At 42.8% G+C, this 20,658-nt stretch overlaps 1 protein-coding gene and 1 pseudogene across 8 annotated transcripts in view; both read left to right on the top strand.

Annotated features, from left to right (window-relative positions):
* Positions 1–1,034: 1,034 nt before the first annotated feature.
* Positions 1,035–2,777, top strand: LOC309792482 (antizyme inhibitor 1-like; annotated as a pseudogene). The gene is made up of 3 exons: positions 1,035–1,303; positions 1,566–1,652; positions 1,942–2,777. The product of its transcript is annotated as an antizyme inhibitor 1-like (transcript).
* Positions 2,778–6,821: 4,044 nt separating this feature from the next.
* The window catches only part of CPAP (centrosome assembly and centriole elongation protein), a 60,422-nt gene continuing 46,585 nt past the window's right edge, over positions 6,822–20,658 (top strand). For 3 of the 7 annotated variants that reach the window (XR_014291774.1, XR_014291776.1, XM_082602578.1), the window contains exons 1-4: positions 6,822–6,895; positions 10,541–11,050; positions 11,764–11,887; positions 18,308–18,595. Coding sequence is in view for 1 of the 7 variants with exons in the window: in XM_082602578.1 (XP_082458704.1) it covers positions 10,607–11,050; positions 11,764–11,887; positions 18,308–18,595 (856 nt within the window). In the remaining 6 variants the exon portion in view is untranslated. Of the gene's footprint in view, positions 6,896–7,096; positions 7,276–9,891; positions 9,951–10,540; positions 11,051–11,763; positions 11,888–18,307; positions 18,596–20,658 lie in introns of those variants that run through there. The other 4 variants (XR_014291777.1, XR_014291779.1, XR_014291775.1 and 1 more) reach the window with 4 other exon arrangements.

The following is a 20,658-nucleotide window of genomic DNA, read 5'->3' as shown; positions in this document are numbered from 1 at the left end:
GTTTTGTTATCTTCATTCGTTTTATTTTTTACATTCCACATATAAGTGGAAACATACAGTATTTGCCTTTCTCTGTCTGAATTATTTCACTGAGTATAATACCCTCCAGGCCCATCCGCGTTGTTGGAATTGGCAGAATTTTATTATTTTTTATGGCCCAGTAGTATTCCATTGTATACATGCACCACACCTTCTTTATCCATTTGTTTGTTGATGGACACTTTGGTTGCTTCCATGTTTTGGCTATTGTAAATGGTGCTGCTATGAACACCGGGGTGCATGTATGTTTTCCAAGTAACGTTTATATTTTCTTCTGATAAAGATCAAGCAGTGAAATCCACTGCTGGATCATATGTCAACTCTATTTTTAGTTTTTTAAGGAACCTCCATACTGTACTCCATAGTGGCTGTATCAATTTACATTCCCACCAACAGTGTAGGAGGGTTCCCTTTTCTTCACACCCTCTCCAGCATGTTATTTGTAGACTTTTCAATGATGGCCATTCTGATTGGTGTGAGGTGATACCTTGTTGTGGTTTTGATTTGCAAAAACTGCTTGACTTTTGATGAGGAGTGCATTTCTCTATGTCCAGAGGCTTTCATTTGGGCCAGATTCCACACTAAAATTTGGGTTTATAAAGGAGGCAGGTTTCTACTGAGAGGACAGCTGGTGTGGTGCATGCGTGACCCACGCTGTCTCTCTCCACAGGCCTGGGTGCCCCCCAGCCACCTTGGGTGTTTCTGCTCAAGGCAACCACATCCCTCTTTAAAAATTCCACCAAAAAAAGAGAAGATGCTTTGGGCTATTATCTCAAGGTGAGCTTTCTGACCAAGCACACAACCACCTGGAGGCCAAGGAGAAGTGCTGTGCAGAGAGCAGTCCGACATCAACGGTGAGCCACGTTGGGAACCCAGCTGAGAGTGGGGTCATCTCCTAGCTTGTCTGTTGGGTTGCATATTCTAAGGACCCAGACAGAAGGCTTAGTGGCCTGTCTCTTGTTTTGCCTGGGTTATGACTCTCAGCTTTCTGCAACATGGCTGAGATGTGCGATGCGAACTGCTCAGCTGGCCTGTCGGATGAAGGAACACCCCTTGCAAATGTTATTGATGACTGTGTTTATGAACATACCCTGACAGGAGAAAATGCATTTTTTGTGGGAGATGTTGGAAAGACTGTGAAGAAACGCAGTCAGTGGCAGAACAAAGTGGCTCCGATAAAGCCATCCTACGTGGTTAACTGCCACTCCACTCCAGCTGTACTCGAGATCTTGGCAGCTCTTGGATCTGGACTTGCTTTGTTCCAGTAAAACTGACATGGCTGCAGTGCAAGAATTGGGTGTATCCCCAGAAAACATAATTTACACAAGTACTTGCAAGCAGGCATCTCAGATAAAGTATGCAGCAAAAGCTGGAGTGAATATCAAGACATGTGATGAGGCAGTCAAATTGAAGAAAACTGCACACCATCACCCAAATGCCAAGACCGTATTTCATTAGGTTCACTTGGTTCATCTGTCCTGGCTCTGGGGGTGCCGGCAACACCCACACCCCTCTGCACTCCGCAGGCTCCATGTGCTGCTGCTGCTGATGCAGAGCAGCCGGGCCATCTCCTTCCGCTTCCCTCAGGGCCTGACTACCTGTGGCAGCAGAAGGTAGTACTGGAGGTGAACGCGGTAACGGGAAGTGTGCCACTACCCTGAAGATCAGCAGGCATGTTTTTGGAATATGCTAAGGAACTGGATGTCTAAATCACTGGGGTTAAGGGGACTTCCCTGGTGGTCCAGTGGCTAAGACTCTGCGCTCCCAATGAAGGGGGCCTGGGTTCAATCCTTGGTCGGGGAACTAGATCCCACATGCCACAACTAAGAGTTTGCACGCTGCAACTGAAGATCCCGCACAGCCAAAAAATTAAAATTAAATTAAATTAAATTAAAGTAAATGAGATAATATATTATTAAAAAAAATTGGGGTTAAATTTCACGTTTCAAGGGTCTGCAAAGAATCTCAAGTATACGCCCATGCTCTATCAGATGCCCAGTGTGTGTGACATGGCTGGAGAACTTGGCTCCACGATGAACATGTTAGACGTTGGAGGGGACGTCACAGGAGCAAACTTCAGCTGGAAGAGGTTAATCATGTTGCCAGCTCTTCGCTTGATGTCCACTTTCCTGAAGGATCTGGCGTTAAGATAACTTCAGGACCTGGAAGATACTGTGTGTCTTCTGCATTTACATTTGCTGTTAACATAATTGCAAGGAAAGTTGTTGAAAATTATACATTTTTCTCTGGAATAGAAAAACCAGAAGTGATGAACCAGCCTTCATGTATTATATGAATGATGTTGTTTATGGTTATGTTGCAAGTAAACTGTCTAAGGATTTAAATACCACCCCATTCACAAGAAATACAAGGAAGATGTTTACAAGCAGCCCTTGTGGTCCATCCTGTGATGAGGCTGATCAAATCGTGGAAAACTCTCTTCTTCTTGTACGTGGGAGACTGGCTTTTCTCTGATAACATGGGAGCAAATTCTTTCCGTGAACCATCTGCTTTTAATGATTTTTCACAGGCCAGCCATTTATTACATCATGTTGTTCAGTGACTGGCATGAGACGCAGGATGCTGGAATCACATCAAACACAACGACGAAAGCTTCTTTTTGTGCCTTCGCTCACTCGGCTGAGGCTACAAGACAGCTTCTCCACTGAAGCTTAAACAGGTGTTAACACTTCTTTAGATCTGAAGTTGCAGGGGAAGCTTCTCTGGTCTACGTTCCACTGTGGAAAAAATGTGAACAATCTTATTCTGTTAATTCTCTTGGAAACAAAAACTACTAGAAATAGGTATTTGGAACCAGATGAAATCAGCTTTCGTCTATAATTCACTGGGGGTAATTGGCAGATTTAGGTAATGTATCCAGATTTAAACTTACCAGTTTGCCCCACCCCTTAAGCATTTAAAATAAAATATGCAACAAAATGGATGACTGAGGGGCAACGGAAGCCCATTAACTGGGTTCCCCATTAAACCATTTACATACAAGTAGTACACAGTTTTATATTAAGGGTTCATGTTAAAAAGTCTGTAAAGTTAATGTCTTTCACTCCGATATATCAAATGTCAGTGGAAGAACAGTGTGACTTCAGTAGATATGTTTAGTGTATATAGAATGCGTAAATTTAAGCTTTGAACTGTACTTTAATAAATGCAAAACTGCATCATAGTATTTGTTGTATTTGACCTAATGTAACCTTTGTATGACTGCAATAAATTTTGCATAGAGTAAAAAAAAATTACACTTCAGGTTTTCTGAGATTATGAATGTTTTTGTAGTCATTTTGAATCTCACCACACCAGACTGAATATTGAGAAATCTATTTCTATTGCTAAAGTAGTCTTTTGTCCCTCACTAGTTTGCTGCCCATTTTCTGAAATAATAATAAGACTACTTATTTTCATAGTATCTCTGGACAATCCTTTGTCTATAATATCATTGACAAACCAAAATATTTACTATAAAACCTCTAATACATTAAGCACTTGATATGAAATACTTACCAGAGCTGCCTGCCTTTTGATCAGGAGTTGGTGCGGTGTCCAGTGACTTACAGGGATCGTAATTCTTTACGTCCACCAGTCTCCTTTCTTTGATAGATTCCCTCATAAAATCTGGGTTTGCAATATAAAAATGGTTCTTTTGGATAGACTTCAGTTAATAATGGCTCAGAACATCAGCATTGTCTAAGATTACATGTGTACACTAAGAAAAAATCAATTCATTATGCATTAGTTAAAACCAAAATTTAAATAAATTATTTGTACCTGTTTCTCACCCCATTTGTAATAATTTTTTTTCAGATTTCTAAAACTCTTATGAATGACAATTTCTAGTTACATAAAAGTTTAAAAAGATCAACAGAGTATGGATATGGATACACCATAATTGATTTACCATCTAACCACCTCGCCGTAAGAAGTAAAAATTGAAGTCCAAAGTCATTAGACCCAGGCCTGCAAGTGCAGGGCCTGCCCTGTAGGCTGCTCTCCCCTCTGTGGGTCATTGGTGGGGCTGGCCCAGCCTGCCCCATCCTGGACCATAGCCCTGGGGTTTGCCTACAGGGAGCCTGATTTGCTCTGTGAAGCACATTCAACTCCAGCTGGGTGCTGGCTGCTTCTCTGGTATTTAATAGTTTGCCTATGAATATCAGAAACAGAATGTCCCAGTTTACCTACATTTTAGGCAGAATTGTATATTCTTCCCTTACACGGCTTTGCTCACTCACCTGACTCACCATTTCTGTGGATGGATGAGTAATTCATGCCTGTTCTCAGTTCATTTTCTGGGTAGAGAATGACAACATGGTCTCTCATTTTTAGAAACTCTCACATACCGTGAGTGCAATCTTTTTGGACATTATTTTCCAATGTACATAAACATCTGAAATGTGCACACCAGCTACTATAACAAAGGAAGCAGTTCGATACGTGATGGTGAGGAATGATCTCTCAGATAAATCGTGAAGTGGAAAAGCAAGTGCAGACCGTTTGTCTGCTGTGCTGCATCTGTGGCTGAAACAGAGCTGTGTGCTTATGTGTGTTGTCTGCGCAGAGAGCAGCTCCAGAACTGGTCTGGGCAGATCCCACGTGCCGCGGAGCAACTAAGCCCGTGCACCATGACTACTGAGCCTGCGCTCTAGAGCCCATGAGCCACAACTGCTGAGCCCGTGTGCCACAACTACTGAAGCCCACGCGCCTAGAGCCTGTGCTCCACAACAAGAGAAGCCACCGCAATGAGAAGCCTGCACACTGCAACGAAGAGTAGCCCCTGCTTGCCACAACTAGAGAAAGCCCATGCAGAGCAATGAAGACCCAATGCGGCCAAAAATAAATAAATAAATAAATAAATAAATAAATATAATAATAATAATAATAATAATAATAAATAATAATAAATAATAATAATAATAATAATAATAATAAATAAATAAATGTATATATATATAAAAAAAGAAACAATAAACTAATGAATGGTGAGATACCGGGTTTAATTCACAGTAGCTCTTTGTCAGTCTTTGAACGTGGAGTCTGTTCTAGCAGCTTGTCCACAGTAAGCTGGTGTTTCCTGAAGGGCAGTGGGTCCCACTGGTTTAAGGAGGGTCAGCGAGCAGGTGTCCCTCTCCAAACGGCCTCTTAACCCTTGACCGCTGGGTTCCCCTGGCTGTAGTCCCACCCTAGGCCCTTGCTGGGCAGTAGTACCCACGTGAGGCCCTAAATGCCATCTGAGTGCAGACAACCCCCAGGGTAGGGCAGAAGGTCCGCTGTGTCCCAGCACGTCCCCGACATGCAGAGCCCCCTCCTGGACAGCCACCGCCGGGGCTCCGTCCGGGGCTTCGGCCCTCGACTGCCCCTCCACCCCGGGGAGCCAGGCCCTGTCCCCATCCCTTTGGCCCCGGCCCTCTGCCCAGCAGCGGAGTCCTGTCTCCCATCTCTGCCCCTCATTTCTTCTCCACACTGAAGCATGAGCAACCTTTTTCTTATTTTGAAAATTATGTTTCAAATGAAATTCAAATTTCCTATCATGGTTCAAGGCCTGGCCTCTCCCCAGCCTCATTCTGGCTGAGATGGCTTTTTCTTCAGGTTGGCAAAACCCTCAGGGCATTGACAGTGGGGGGCTGTAATAGGAAAGAACCTGTATTCTATTACAAGTGAATCACTAAAGGGATGTTGCCTGTAAGCTTAAGTTATACACAGTGGCCCATCTCTGGGAACCCTGCCTGCCAGGTAATGAGCATTAAGCTAAAATACCTTTGTTTAGCTCACAAACCTCCTGACCAGGCTCACCTGTGAATGACTGACTGCAAGGAGGAAGAAATTAACCCATCCCCTCCAGAGGCTGATGGGAACCAGGAGATGTTTGACTTTACTGCCCTTTGAGTATAAGAGGAGCCTGAATTCTAACTGAATTCTAACTCAGACAAGATGGTTCTTTAGGGGCACAAGCCCACCATCTTCTCGGTCTGCTGGCTTTCCGAATACAGTCGTTAGTCCTTGCCCCACGTACTGCTCTCTCGATTATTGGGCTCTCCTGCGGCGCAAGCAATACAAGCTTGGACTTGGTAACAGTGGTTCGTTTCTTACACTGTACCGATTGTTAAAAATAGCACTTCATTTGATTTCTTTACATATTTATTTAAACAGACACAAAGCCTGGGTGTGTACACAACGGTAACTTGCGGTGTCTGCATCTGCAGTGGCAATTAAGAAATCGGTTTTCGAGTTTTGCACTTTAGTGTTCAAAACAGAACTAGGTTTATTTTAATAAAAAATAAAATAAAATTAGGCTTTATTACCTAATGGGCAAAGAGCCAACTACGCATTAGGCAGAAAAGACGAGCGATAGCTACTTTAGGAGTGACTCCATCACAAGGTTACCTTTGACTCATCAGAGAGTGTGGCCGACTGTCCTTTTTTCTTTTACTTGGTCACTGGTGGCAAAGAAGACAAAAACAAAAGACACACGGAACTAGACAGACGCCCCCGCCCCAACCGCGAGAGCTCCAGCCGAAGTTTTGAAAGGCAGGGGAGGGACTCGGTCTGTCCCGGAAGTTCTCTCCGGGAGCTGTTTCCCCCCGCCTCTCCGCCCGCCGCCACCACCCCTTGCCCGAGCCCGGGCGGAAGACTCCGGGCCGTGAGCGCCTAGTAACGTGGAACGCTGGGTCGCCGGGAGTGGTAGTTTGCGTGAGTCCGGCTGCGCACTCTCGCAAGCTCAGAGGGGCAGGTGGGAACTACATTTCCCACGAGCCCTCGGGCCCGGGCGGAGCCAAGCTGGCCGCGGAGGCTGTGGCGGGTGGTTTGTAAAGGTAGCGGCGGAGACGAAGACGGCTCGGGCGCTGGTGTGAGTGGACTGAGAGGCCGGGGCCGCGGAGCGGGACTTCATGGCGGGGGTGGGGTGGGGAGGACCGGAGCAGCTGGTGTGTTCGTCGCCCTGCGTCCACGAGGGACGGCGGGGCGCGCGGGGAGCGGCGCCGGGCGGCGGGGGGAGCTCTGGGTCAGTGTCGGGCCTGCTAGCGCTGTTCCGCGGCGGCTTCTCGCGGGCTCCCTCCGCTTGTGGTTTCGGCTGCACTCTGAGCTGCTGCGTGAGGAGCGCGTCTGTGCGTCACCTTCCTGCTGGTCTGGGCCGGTCTCCCTGCCGGCAGGTGCGGTCTTGCAAAGCTTCGGGTTTGAAAGCTTTGCTGTGGGTTGGTGGCTTTCAAGGACGTGTACTTTGGGAGACCGGTAAGTCACGTTCCTAAGCGACCAGTTACTTCTCAAGGCCTGAGGGAGGCTTTGAATTGTTTGCGTCTACGTTTTCCGCCTCGCGAGGTAGAGAATTTATCCCCCCCGCCCCGCTGCTTTAAAGAATGTTTACGTGGCAGTCTTTGGAGGTTTCAAGGCTGTCCGTTCGTTTCAAACAGATTTTGATATCAGGAAGATCTGAGTTCACCTGCTAATAATCCTTTCCAGGCATTTTGCTGTGTATGCTCCCTTTACTAAGGCCTTAGCATCAATACTAAGTAACAGGTTAAGGTGGAATTGTATTTCTGTGCGTCATGCCGACAGTAAATATACCTCTAGGGTCATAGTGATGAAGCTGAAAAGAAGCAGGGGAGGTTTCTTTTTTACGTGGGCGAGAGATGTGTTACCGAAAGTGAGTTCCGGATGCTCCTGCTCAAAAGCCAGTGAAGAGGCAAGGCTGGTGGAAAGGAGAGTTTGCTTTCTTTTGGGTGCCGGGAGCGGGGAGGGCGACTCCTGTCCAAAGGCCGACTCCCCTCCCCCGCCCTCCCCGGCGACAGTCGACAGTCGTGGGTCAAGAGCTGTTATAGGCGGCGGGAGAGGCCCACGTGGAAGCAGCGCAGGCAGCTCGGACAGGCATCTTGAAGCTGGTCATGCGGTGCTCTGGCCAGCGTCATCTTGACTGTTTTAAGTAGTTAATCTTAGGTTCGAAAGTCGGTTCCCGTTTTCTTGAGCCCAGTTCTTAGAATTGCGGCAGCTTATGTCATGGCTACAGTTAATGTCGTTCACTTCTCCCACCTGATGGGGGTTTCATTATCTACAAGACATCCCACCGGAGACGGCTCAGGATATTAGCTACAACCCTTGAGAAGGAGCTAAAGTGCCTTGCCTTTGCTTAATGACTAAACTATTATTGTTTTGTCCTGTTTGACTGCTTTTCTTTGCTTCTGCATTTTCTCACTTCTCTGGTTAAACTTATTCTTTGGCTAAATTTTTTCCACAGACAAAAAGGCAGGCTGAGGACATGGGGGGCACGGACCATAGGGTCCTGCTGAGTTTTAGATGCAGACATCTGAGTGCTGCATCATGAGGACATGGAGTAAGAGATATCCAGTAAAGTGCCTTAATCTTTTTTTTTTTTTTTGGCCACACCATGTGGCTTGCCAGATCTTAGTTCCCCAACCAGGGATCGAACCCTGGGCCCTTGGCAGTGAGAGTGCAGAGTCCTAACCACTGGACTGCCAGGGAGTTCTCAGAGTGCCTTAATCTTAAGTGTACAGCCTAAACATATACACCAGTGTAGTCACCACCCAGATTAAGAACATCCCTATCATCCCTGAAGGCAGAAACCCCTTCCCAGGCAATACCAGCTTCCTAGACAACCATGATTCTGACTTCTGGACCTGTGAATTTATTTTGCCTATTCTCAAACTCCATACTAAATGGAATCACACAGTATTCGTGTCAGACTTTGATTCAACTTTTCTCATCCATGTCGTTGCCTATAGCAGTAGGTTTTTTTTTTAATGCCGTAATAGCTGTGGTTCTCAAAGTGTGATACCAGTGAGAAAACAAATCACACTGCCATTTTTGTTTTGTTTTATCCCCAGTTTTCTCCATTTCAGTTAATGGCAACTCTGTTCTTCCAGTTGTTTAGCCAGAGAATTTTCAGGAATGAAGGAGAGGATCCCAGGACACTCTGTAGGTTGTGGTAGACAATAAAGGAGTAGTAGGTTATATAGTCTGATCATACGAGGTTCAAAATTGGGGACTTTGATGGTAGAGGAAGGGAGAATAGTCCAGGTCTAAAAAAGAACAATAAAGAAGATACGTATTCCAAGGGTATGGGCTCCATAGGAGGAAGTTTTCTCAGGAAGGTGAGAGAAGAGGTTAAGAATAATAGATTTTGCTCGTGACGCACGGTGAGTGTTTGGCATTGGGATGCTTGGGACACGGAGACAGGATAAGCACGTGCGTGGAGGTTAGCGTGGCAGGGATGAAGGGCGCTGACATACATAGATTCCCAAACATAAAGACGTGAACCCTGGAGGAGTCAAGGTGGATAGTGGTGATGGGCTGTGCGAACTGGTGGTTTTCGGGAGGAATGGGGCATTGGTGGGGGCTTCCTGCAGACGGGAGTCATGAAGTGTGGATGACTGGGTCTTATTCTGCCCCTCATGGCTGCACCACATGCACCTCTTCCACCGGGTCCTTAGCTTTTCCTCTAAGTGAGGCCTTTCTGCCCACCCCGTCTACACTTGCAGTCTCCTACCCCCACATGGCTTTTGTGTGTATTTTCCCCACTAGCCTCTGAGTTATTAACTGCTGTCTACCCAGTGCCTACAACAGTACTGGGCACAGAGTAAGAACACAGTAAATGTTAGTTGCTTATCTGTTGCACAGTCACAGAGTTACACTAGGAATTTGGCTGTTTTAGAGTATGATTCATACAGCATAGCTGTCCCGTGCTGTGAACCAATGAAATTTTTATTGTTGCACATTGAATGAACACAAACAATACTTTATAAAACTGAAGTATTTTCAACAATATAACCTTAGTCCTGATTTATTTTTAACTTACTTTTAGCAAACATTTATCAAGTTTCTTCTATCTCCCAGGGATGGATGGTGCTAGACAGTGGGGAATATACAGATACCTTCAAGGAACTCACAGCTTGGTAGGTTATGAACACAGAAGCGAAATACCACTAATAATGAGATGACTGCCAAAGTAGTGATGTCAGAGACCTCTAGGAATGCAGATGAGAGACTGCCTGGTGGGCAAGGGATTATAAGGGAGAAGGGGAGTAACGGACAGCAGTAGACAGTGCCAGGGGAGGCCATGGGGTGGTGGTGACTTCTGTTCTGGGACCAGGGAGAACACGGGTTCCCCGTATTGGGCAAAGAAGCAGTACTGGACTAGGGCCAGACGCATGCAAGTGGTCAAAGTGGATATTGACAGTGGCCTATTTTTCCTTTGGTAATCAAGTCACTTAGAAGATGCTTTAGCACCCTTCGTTTTTGGTCAACTGATTGAGCACTTGTGTAAATTCATCAGTAACTGATTAAATCAGAAGGGAACTTTGAGTTTTGATCCCCTCAATTTGGATATTTTAAAGACGTTTTAAAAATATGTAACTTATTGCCTGATTGCTTTGCTAGTTAAAGTCTTTCTTATAAGAAATATTCAGTAGGTTTTTGTGCTGGGTTGAGGTTTGGGTTGAATAGCTTTAACTAATAATTTTTGTTGGCTGTCTTGTTTCTACAGGTGTCGGAAATTAACAGCTCTTCTAGCTTTTACATTATTTAAATACAGTAGTGTCGTTGGACTAAAATGTTCCTGATGTCAACCTCTTCGGAGTTAAACAGTGGGCAGAACTTCTTAACCCAGTGGATGACCAATCCTTCTCGGGCTGGGGTCATATTAAATCGTGGATTTCCTATTTTGGAAGCAGAGGAAGAGAAGCGAGCAAATGTGAACATTTCTACCAGCTTTCCTATTAAACCCACAGATTTTTCAAATAGCTTCAGCTTTATAAGTGAAGAAGATTCACTTCATGAAGAACAGAAGTTGGAGCCCAACAGCCCTTACAAGTTACAATCAGATAAATCTGAAGCACAGAGAGTCTTTCCTTCAACCAAAGAGGGAACACAAATAGTGGCATGTCAGCATGCTCCTGGACACTGGGAAGATAACAAAAATGACCTTATTTCAGATCCTGTGAGTGAATTCAAAGAAGTGGCTTATAAAGACCCACTTTTTAAAAAGCTTGAACAGGTAAAACGGGATTTGACTTAATATGTATCTGTGTTATCGCACAGTTATTGCAGGTACGATGAAAGGTCACCTGTTCCGGGTCTTTTTGTTTCTTCCCCTTTACTGTGAAAGCCTCATAATACCATATTTTGCTATTTGTTTGATATGAAACATTAAAGCATGTTTAATACGTAAGATATACATATAGCACTTATGATAACATTTTTAGGTTTCTTCCTCATTTTGTAAAAACTAAATTGGAAATGGTTGACCAAATATTAGGGAGGAAAAGTTGATTATAAATGTACTGATACCTACCCTGTTTTAAGAGTCAAAGGATTCATGTGACTTTTTCTGTTTCTTAGTTGAGAGTTTAGTTTTGGTGGCAGATTTAGTTACTTAGAGATCCCTCTTTTTTTTTTAATTTTTAGAATTTTAAAATTTTTATGTGTTTCTTTGGCTCTGCCAGGTCTTAGTTGCGGCATGCAGGGTCTTTACTTGCAGCACGTGGGATCTAGTTCCCTGACCAGGGATTGAACCCGGGCCCCCTGCATGGGGAGCGTGGAGTCTTAACCACTGGACCACCAGGGAAGTCCCTAGAGAGCCCTCTTTGAAACTCTTTATTAGAGAAGATATGAGAAGGGAGATGGGAGGGATTAAGATAAATGTAAGGGGCAAAGGCCCATAAAGAAATATTAAGTTAGTTTAATCAAGTTAATTTTATGTTTAAAAAGCTGAAAGAAGTACAACAGAAGAAGCAGGAACAACTGAAGAGGCAACAGTTAGAGCAACTGCAAAGGCTCATGGAGGAACAGGAGAAGCTGCTCACCATGGTGTCTGCGCAGCATACACTCCCAGGTATTATGTGCTTACGTAAGACCTTTGGTTAGTACAGAGATGGACAGTTACGTACACTTCCTATCTTTCATTGTTTGACAGGTTATTTCTACCATTTCTCTATCATATGTTGCAAGCTCCAATTTCTTAAGAAGCCAAGCAGACAACTATGGAATGGTGGTGGTGTAATATAATTGGGATGAGGGATCTGTGCCATTCTGGAGCATGTGTGCCCTGCTTAAAGGCATTCATATTTATTTATAAAATAAAAATTTAAAAAGACCCAGCAGAATAAAAGATCCAGAGCTGAATTTGGCCTAGGGCTACTGGTTTAGGTTTACAACCCCTGCCTGATGAATGAAAAACTGCTCAGGGTCATAAAGATGCGTATGTGTAGAAGCCATTCTGCTCAGCTAAAGAACCATACCAGAAATATTTTCTGTGGTAGTAGAGGACAGTTTTTCTGTTGTATGCCAGATCAATTAATAGAAAGCATGATGTGCTTATCAGTGGGGGGAAAGCAGTGGAAATGTGATCTGGAGCAGTAGTTTTGAAAGTTTTTTGACCATGCCGCATAGTAACAAAAACATTTTAAATGAAGACTCATAATTTCAAAGAAATTTCATGAATCAGTTCTTATTGGTGTGCCTGGCAGGTAACAAGGATATTTTCTATTTTGTTTATTATATTCTATGTCATTAAAAAAAATGCCATTCATGATCTGTTGTGTCTGCTGATAAGATGGTTTATGTCCCACAGTTTGAAAAATAGCGACCTGGAGCAGTGTGTTTGCTTCTTGGTGCTACCTTTTAAGAGACAAGCTTTACTGATTCAGTCAAATGCTCGTTCTCTTCAGAGGTTGCGCTGGACATTGAGAATACAAAGAAGAAAAGATATTGGCAAATGGATGTGCAGAGTGTGGCTGGATGGTGCTCGGGGAGTGGTGGTGGTGCTGGTGATGAGAACGGCAGCAAAGGAAGAGTGGTTTAGGGAATTTGGATGTTTATCTTAGAGAATATAGGGAACGTGGTGTGTATCTTGAAATAATTGAGTGCCTTTATGGAATACATAAAAATAGTAATCAAAATCACTTACAATAGCCTGTGATAGTTCTTAAGGTAGAAATAGCACTATGGTAGAGCAATAGGGAAGCAGATTTCAAACGTATTAATATAAGAACTACCTCCATGGAGTTATGGAACAATTGCTTTAGGGCCATTTTCACATTTTTTGGTTTCTGGACCCTGTAACACTCTTAAATTATTGAGGACCCCAAAGAGCTTGTGTTATATGGGCTATAGCTATTGATATTTACTGTGTTAGAAATTAAAACTTAGAAATTTAAAAACTAATTCATTTAAAATAATAACCAATTACATGCTATAAATAAGTTTGTTTTTTGTTTTTTTTGGCTGCCTTGGGTCTTTGTTGCTGCATGCGGGCTTTCTTTAGTTGTGGTGAGCAGGGGCTACTCTTTGTTGTGGTGCGCAGGCTTCTCGTTGCAGTGGCTTCTCTTGTTGCAGAGCACGGGCTCTAGGCTGAGCGGGCTTCACTAGTTGTGGTGCACAGACTTAGTTGCTCCACGGCACGTGGGATCTTCCCGGACCAGGGCTCGAACCTGTGTCCCCTGCATTGGCAGGCAGATTCTTAACCACTGCACAACCAGAGAATAACATTTTTTAATGAAAAAAGTTTTTCTAAAAACTTAGCGAGAAGAATTGCATTATTTAATGTTTCTGAAAATCTCTTTAACTTCTGGCTTAAAGAACTCAGCTGATTCTCGCATCTACTTTTGCCTCCCATCTCTTCAGTTATGTTGTTTTGGTTGATGTATGTGGAAAAAAACCCAGCCTCACACAGATATGTAATTGGAAAAAGGAGAGAGGAGTATTTTAATAGGCTTTTCAAAAAATTTTGGTTATTTCTTTGATACTGCACCAAACTCAACAAGTGGTCGTTTCTTAACAGTTATTCACAATATGGAATCTGAAATCATATTAGTGAATTTTCATGCTCTGTTACATTAAAATATGTTAGAATGTCTTGGCATTTTTTTCTTTAAAAATAATTATTGCATTAATTAAACTAGATCTCAGTTTCTTTTTTTCTTTCTTTATTTGGCTGTGTCGGGTCTTAGTTGCGGCACACGGGATCTTCGCTGAGGCATGCGAGATAATTTTTTCTTCGTTGCAGCACTCAGGCTTCTCTCTAGTTGTGGCGTGTGGGCTCTTGGGCGTGAGGGCTCTCATTGAGGTGTGCGAGCTCAGTAGTTGTGGTATGTGGGCTTAGTTGCCCTGTGGCATGCAGGATGTTAGTTTCCCGACTAGGGATCGAACCCGCGTCCCCTGTATTGGTAGGTGGTTTCTTTACCACTGGACCACCAGGGAAGTCCCTAGATCTCAGTTTCTAAAGTATCATAAAATTTTAGGAAGTTTCTGAAAGTCAGAATCATTCAAGGTCAGAATGATTTATTCTTTTTTTTTTTTTTTTTTTATTTTATTTTTATTTTTTTTAAATTTTTTGCCTTATAACAAATTTAATCAGTTATACATATACATATGTTTCCATATCAGAATGATTTATTCTTGAAAGTAATTTTGAGTATGCCTGTAGACTTTTGTATAAGCATAAAAAAGGATGTGAAATCGTACATGACTATTAATAATAGTTACTCCAAGGGATTGATTTTTTTTTTTTTTTTTTTTTTTTTTTGCTGTACGTGGGCCTCTCACTGTTGTGGCCTCTCCTGTTGCGGAGCACAGGCTCCGGACGCACAGGCTCAGCGGCCATGGCTCACGGGCCCAGCCGCTCGGCGGCACGTGGGATCTTCCCGGACCGGGGCACAAACTTGTGTCCCCTGTATCGGCAGGTAGACTCTCAACCACTGCGCCACCAAGGAAGCCCAGGGATTGATTTTATAAGAAGATGTGTACTTATGCAGATTAACTTTATACTTCGAATTATTTGAGTTGCCAAAATAAGCAAGCATTACTTCCACAATTTAAAACATCAAATTAAGTGAAATGAATAAATAAATAACAGTAATTACAAACCATACCATTCAATGGGATGTTATATTATGCCTTTATGCATTCTATGAGTTATTGGAATAAACTAAGTGTACATTTCCTTCAAACTCTGGGATCATACAGTTCTAAGTGGAATGACAATAATCTCTCTTTTATTTGCTGTACCCAACCTGTATTTAATTTCCACACCTGGAGTGAGGTTTGTTGAGCTCCAGAGTCTGGGTTTCTACTGGCATCTACTCTCTCAGGTGCACATGGCATAAGAGAAAGGTCACATTAAAAGATAAAGTCATAGGCAGATCATCTAATTTCTCAGATAACCCCAAGAGCAGGGATTCCAGAAGGAAGTCACAGAAACTCAGGAGTTAATCATCAAACTCTACTTGGCAAGCACTGTGCATTTATCCTTCCTTAAGACAAAAATAAACAAGTAAAACTTTTTTTTTTAAACATCTTTATTGGAGTATAATTGCTTTACAATGGTGTGTCAGTTTCTGTTTTATAACAAAGTGAATCAGCTATACACACACATGTATCCTCATATCTCCTCCCTCTTGCGTCTCCCTCCCACCCTCCCTATCCCACCCCTCTAGGTGGTCACAAAGCACCCAGCTGATCTCCCTGTGCTACATGGCTGCTTCCCACTAGCTATCTATTTTACGTTTGGTAGTGTATATATGTCCATGCCACTCTCTCACTTTGTCCCAGCTTCTCTTTCCCACTCCCCGTGTCCTCAAGCCCATTCTCTATACAAGTAAAACTTTTAAGTGATGTTTTCTGGGAACAACATTTAAGTTAACTGCTAGTGATCAATAATTTTTTTTAATATAAAAAATACCTAGGGCTTCCCTGGTGGTGCAGTGGTTGAGAGTCCGCCTGCCGATGCAGGGGACATGGGTTCGTGCCCCGGTCTGGGAGGATCCCACATGCCGTGGAGTGGCTGGGCCATGAGCCATGGCTGCTGAGCCTGCGTGTCCGGAGCCTGTGCTCCGCAATGGGAGAGGCCACAGCGGTGAGAGGCCCACGTACTGCAAAAAAAACCAAAACAAAACCTGAACTTAACACATACATTTTGAAAATTTACTGTGCCTTTCAAAATGTTTTATATAAACCTGGTAGTCAATTATTATGATTATTTATTCTTTCATTAATTATCTTGGCATTTTGAATGGATTTTTCATCACCTTTGGTTTGGTAAAACCAAACCATGCATTGGTTATTTGGAAAATAATAGTTCCCTGAGTTATGTAGGTTTTTAAAATATTGACATATTTCATTATAAAAATTTATATCCACTAATACTACCACAGATCTCATCATAACAGTATTATAAAGTTGTCAAGCTCATGGTGATGGACATGTTTTCCAACATTCTCATTTTTAATTGGAAGTTCAGATTTTATCATTGGCAACAAATATTGTCAGCTTCCTTGAAGTAACTGGCTCACTTGCTTCATCTTTGAAAAAATGCCTGCCAAGTACTGAGGTTTAAATCATCATGGTTTGTCATTCATTCTTTCAAGTAAAAATGATGTTCCCTGAAAGAAGTGTCTAGTTGAGCTTAGCAGATTTTTTTTTTTTTGGTCTGCGCCATGCGGCATGTGGGATGTTAGTTCCCCGACCAGGGCACTCTACCCCCCTGCATTGGAAGCTTGGAGTCTTAACCAGTGGACTGCCAGGGAAGTTCCTCTAGTTGAGCTTATAGCTCAAAAATTTCACAGCTTGTGTCTTGGTTTACGGCAGAAGTGATTTATGCCTACTTCTCATTTTGTCCTATAGAATGTTCATGTACTCAAGGCTTAAAATTTAATTTAAAAATTTAATAATTTTTGCTGCTTTATTTAGGACATTCTTAAGTAAAACTTTATTTTAAGGTTTAAAAAAAATTTTTTTATTTATTTTTGGCTGTGTTGAGTCCTCGTTGCTGTGCATGGGCTTTCTCTATTTGCGGTGAGTGGGGGCTACTCTTCTTTGTGGTGCGCGGGCTTCTCATTGTGGTGGCTTCTCTTGTTGCAGAGCATGGGCTCCAGGCGTGTGGGCTTCAGTAGTTGTGGCCCACGGGCTCTGGAGTGCAGGCTCGGTAGTTGTGGCGCACGGGCTTAGTTGCTCCGCGGCACGTGGGATCTTCCCGGACCAGGGCTCGAACCCGTGTCCCCTGCACTGGCAGGTGGATTCTTAAACACTGCGTCCTCAGGGAAGCCCCAAACCGTTGTTTTTTGGTTTTAAACTGAGAGTACATGGTGGTGACGAACACAGGGACTGCTAGCGCAGTGGGTGCCGCTGTACTGCTCTTGAACGACGTCTCCAGGACGTTTCCATTTTGCCTTTGCAGCGTCAGTACATATGTCAACACAGTGAAAAAGGCAAGTACTGTCTGAATATTTCTGAAAGTAGCTTAGAGCTTGGTGGATGCCCTGAAAGAGTTTTGGAGACCTCCAGGGTTTTACAGATCATGCTATGAGAACTGCTGCTTTGGGTTGTTGCTCTTCTGTCAAAGATGTCGTTAGGCTGACCATTCGTTAAAAATATTTAGTGGGAGAATGTTGTTATTCAGGGAGGTTGAATCTGATACTCAGTGAGGACCTGCCTGCTTTCCAGTCTTATCTGTGGGCTGGGGATGAGGCAGATGGTACAGGACGTAAGTGGCATACGCTTCTTTTATGAAACACTTCCCATTGTGTGTTTTAATTCTGTTTAATTGAAACAATCTGGGAGAACAGAGGAACGTAGCAGGATTCCAAGGGACTGGTACGGCAGGCAGGATGGCTAGTATTGCCGTCTGTCCTCTAAGGACTGTACCTTAGAGGTCTGTAGAAAGGGAATCCTCTCTCTGTTTATTGGGTGATTTCAAAAGTAGAGACTTAAGAAACAAAACAGGTCAAAAGTAATACAGGAAATTTAGGAACTACAGAAAAGTACAAAACAGAAGTCACCCATAATTCCACCACCTGAAGTTACCAACATGTTAATGGTAATATAAAGGGACAATGCGTTTATGTGTTGTGACACAGCAGTTATTGATCATCAAGGAGCAATTCAGATTCTTTGTACCTATCTGCGTTGGTGCTCTCCATTTAACTGTGTTCGTCACAGGGCTGTGGAGTTGACAGCTCCCAGCAGAGCTCATGGACGGAGCATGATTGGTGCCTCCAGAGGTAGGCGGTGCTGCAGCTCTGCCACGTACACACTGCACGGGACTCGTGGTAGAAATAAATTCAAAAATCAGAGGTCACTGTGGAGTCTTACAGTTTCATGATTTTGTTAAACATAGTTTCCTATTAACGAGGAAAAGATACTTTTATCACTTGGGAGAAAACTTTGTACTCAATAGTAGGGGTAACAGGTAGTACAGAAAATGTTACAGAAAGTCATCAGTTTTGTTGATTTTCTTAATCGTAAGGTTTAACTCTAGTGCCTGACGACCAGAGCCAGAAGTACAGATCTCCAGGAAATTCAGCCACTGCAGAGAAACCCACGCCCTTCTTACCATCATATATCTACCAGAATCAAACCCAAGAAAAAAACCGCACTTCCAACATTTTATCTGATGAACAAAACAACTTCTGTAGAACTACTCATCAAGATTTTGTCTTAACTTCAAAAAGTGGTGCTTCTCCCAATTTGTTTTATGAGGCTCAATATCAAGAAGCGCTTGTGAAAAAAAATGATTTGAAGGAAGAAAACCATAACCATCCTAAAGGTGAGTTACTTATTTTTCTCTGTTCTGTAGTTAACTGACAGTGTCACCTGGTTGTTCTACGACAAGAAAAGTCCTTTCTGCATTTTTTCCTTGTCCCCTGCGTCTTTAATTGTGAGATCCTACCTGCTGCACAGCCACTGAGCCTGGATAGGACACAGAACCAGACATAGAATTTGTGACTTTCCAGGAACAAATTGCAGGACAACTCATGCCAATTTCAAACCTCATGTGGCAGCGTGGGTCTTCAAAAAGGGAGGCAGCGAGTTCTGCATGCACCATTTTTCTTGAGAGCTTAGAAAAGTTTAAAATTGAGTTAAAACGTGTGTGCTGGTGGTGGGGCACAGGATAGAAGATGTGAAGTGTGAGCAGTAGGTTGGTGATGGGTGTTATTACTCACAAAAGGCATCCCCCCCTAACCCAGACACTCGTCGCTGTCCGAGTTCCCAGCACCCGGCATGTTCCTGCCAGAGAACTGGCACTCAGTGTCTGATGGTCCAAACTCATGGAGCTCTCGAGGCATTTCTAGTATATTTTCTTCTTGTCCTTTTTTGAAAAAATTTTTTAAGTCCTGTTGCTGTGCTCACTCCCTGCCCTTTTTTTCCCCCTCCATATTTTGTAATCATAAAATACTGTATAATAAAATTGTGTTCTTTTCCCACTCAACATGGAAATGCTTATGGTACGTTCTGTAGCTTTCATAACCGTAATTTTAATGGTTCTCATCTTTATGCAGATCATCAAATAATATATCAGTATTTAATGTTCTTTGTGGTAGGACTGAGTCATTTCCATTATTTTTAATTTAGTTTTCAATTTTAATGGTGTTTTTATGTATATGTTCCTTAGAGTAAGTTATAGAAAAACACAAATGATATGGCAAAAGGTGTCTATACTTACTGTTGAGGATTGGGCAGTTTTGGGATAAAAACTTATTCCTAATTTCGAGTAATTCCTTGGTGTAAAGAGTCAAATGTCTTTTCCTTATTTTTTAAACAGTACTCTCCCTTAACCTTTTCAATTTTTTTTTTGTTTGTTTTTTGGCCGCACTGTGCAGCATGCAGAACTTCCCTTACCAGGGATCAAACCCCTTGCAGTGGAAGTGCAAAGTCTTAACTATTGGACCACCAGGGAAGTCCCCTTAACCTTTTATTTTGGAAAATTTCAAACATCCAGAAACGTTGAAAGACCACTGCCGTAATTACCAGTATACCCACCACCTAGATGCAACTGTTGATATTTTTCCATATTTACTTTGTCTGTCTATATTGGTATGTGTGTCTATATATCTGTATCTATACTTAAATTTATATCTGTATTTACATCTGTATATAGTTTGCTGAGTCATTTCACTGCAAATAATATGCAGACATTATATCATTTAAAATATCAAGTAAAAATTAGGACATTCTTCTATATAACCACAATACTGTTATTATACCTGGGGACCTTATCTATGCAAATGCAATTTAGAATTCTCCCTGTGATCCCAAAATTGCCTTTTAAAGGTGTTTTTTAAAAAATAGGATCCAGTCAAGGTTTATGTATTACATTCAGTTGTTACAACTCTTTAGTCTTTTTGTTTTGTTTTGTTTTGTTTTTCTGGCCGCACAACGAGGCGTGCAGGATCTCAGTTTTCTGACCAGAGATAGAACCCGTGCCCCCTGCATTGGGAGCGTGGAGTCTTAACCACTGGACCACCAGCGAAGTCTTCTTTAGTCTTTTTTAACTTAGGAAAGCCCACACCTTTTTCTCCATAACATTAACCTTTTGAAGACTGTTGTGTTTTTTTCTTTTTTTTAAAACATCTTTATTGGAGTATAATTGCTTTACAATGGAGTGTTAGTTTTTGCTGTATAACAAAGTGAATCAGCTATACATTTACCTATATCCCCATATCCCCTCCCTCTTGAACCTCCCTCCCACCCTCCCTATCCCACCCCTCTAGGTGGTCACAAATCACCGAGCTGATCTCCTTGTGCTATGCAGCTGCTTCCCACTAGCTATCTATTTTACATTTGGTAGTGTACATGTGTCCATGCCACTCTCTCACTTTGTCCCAGCTT

This window comes from Mesoplodon mirus (assembly GCF_964341445.2).
Source record: "Mesoplodon mirus genome assembly, chromosome: 17".
NCBI classification, from domain to species: domain Eukaryota; kingdom Metazoa; phylum Chordata; class Mammalia; order Artiodactyla; family Ziphiidae; genus Mesoplodon; species Mesoplodon mirus.
The sequence above is the reverse complement of the archived record's forward strand: the minus strand, read 5'-3'. Positions and strand labels throughout refer to the sequence as shown.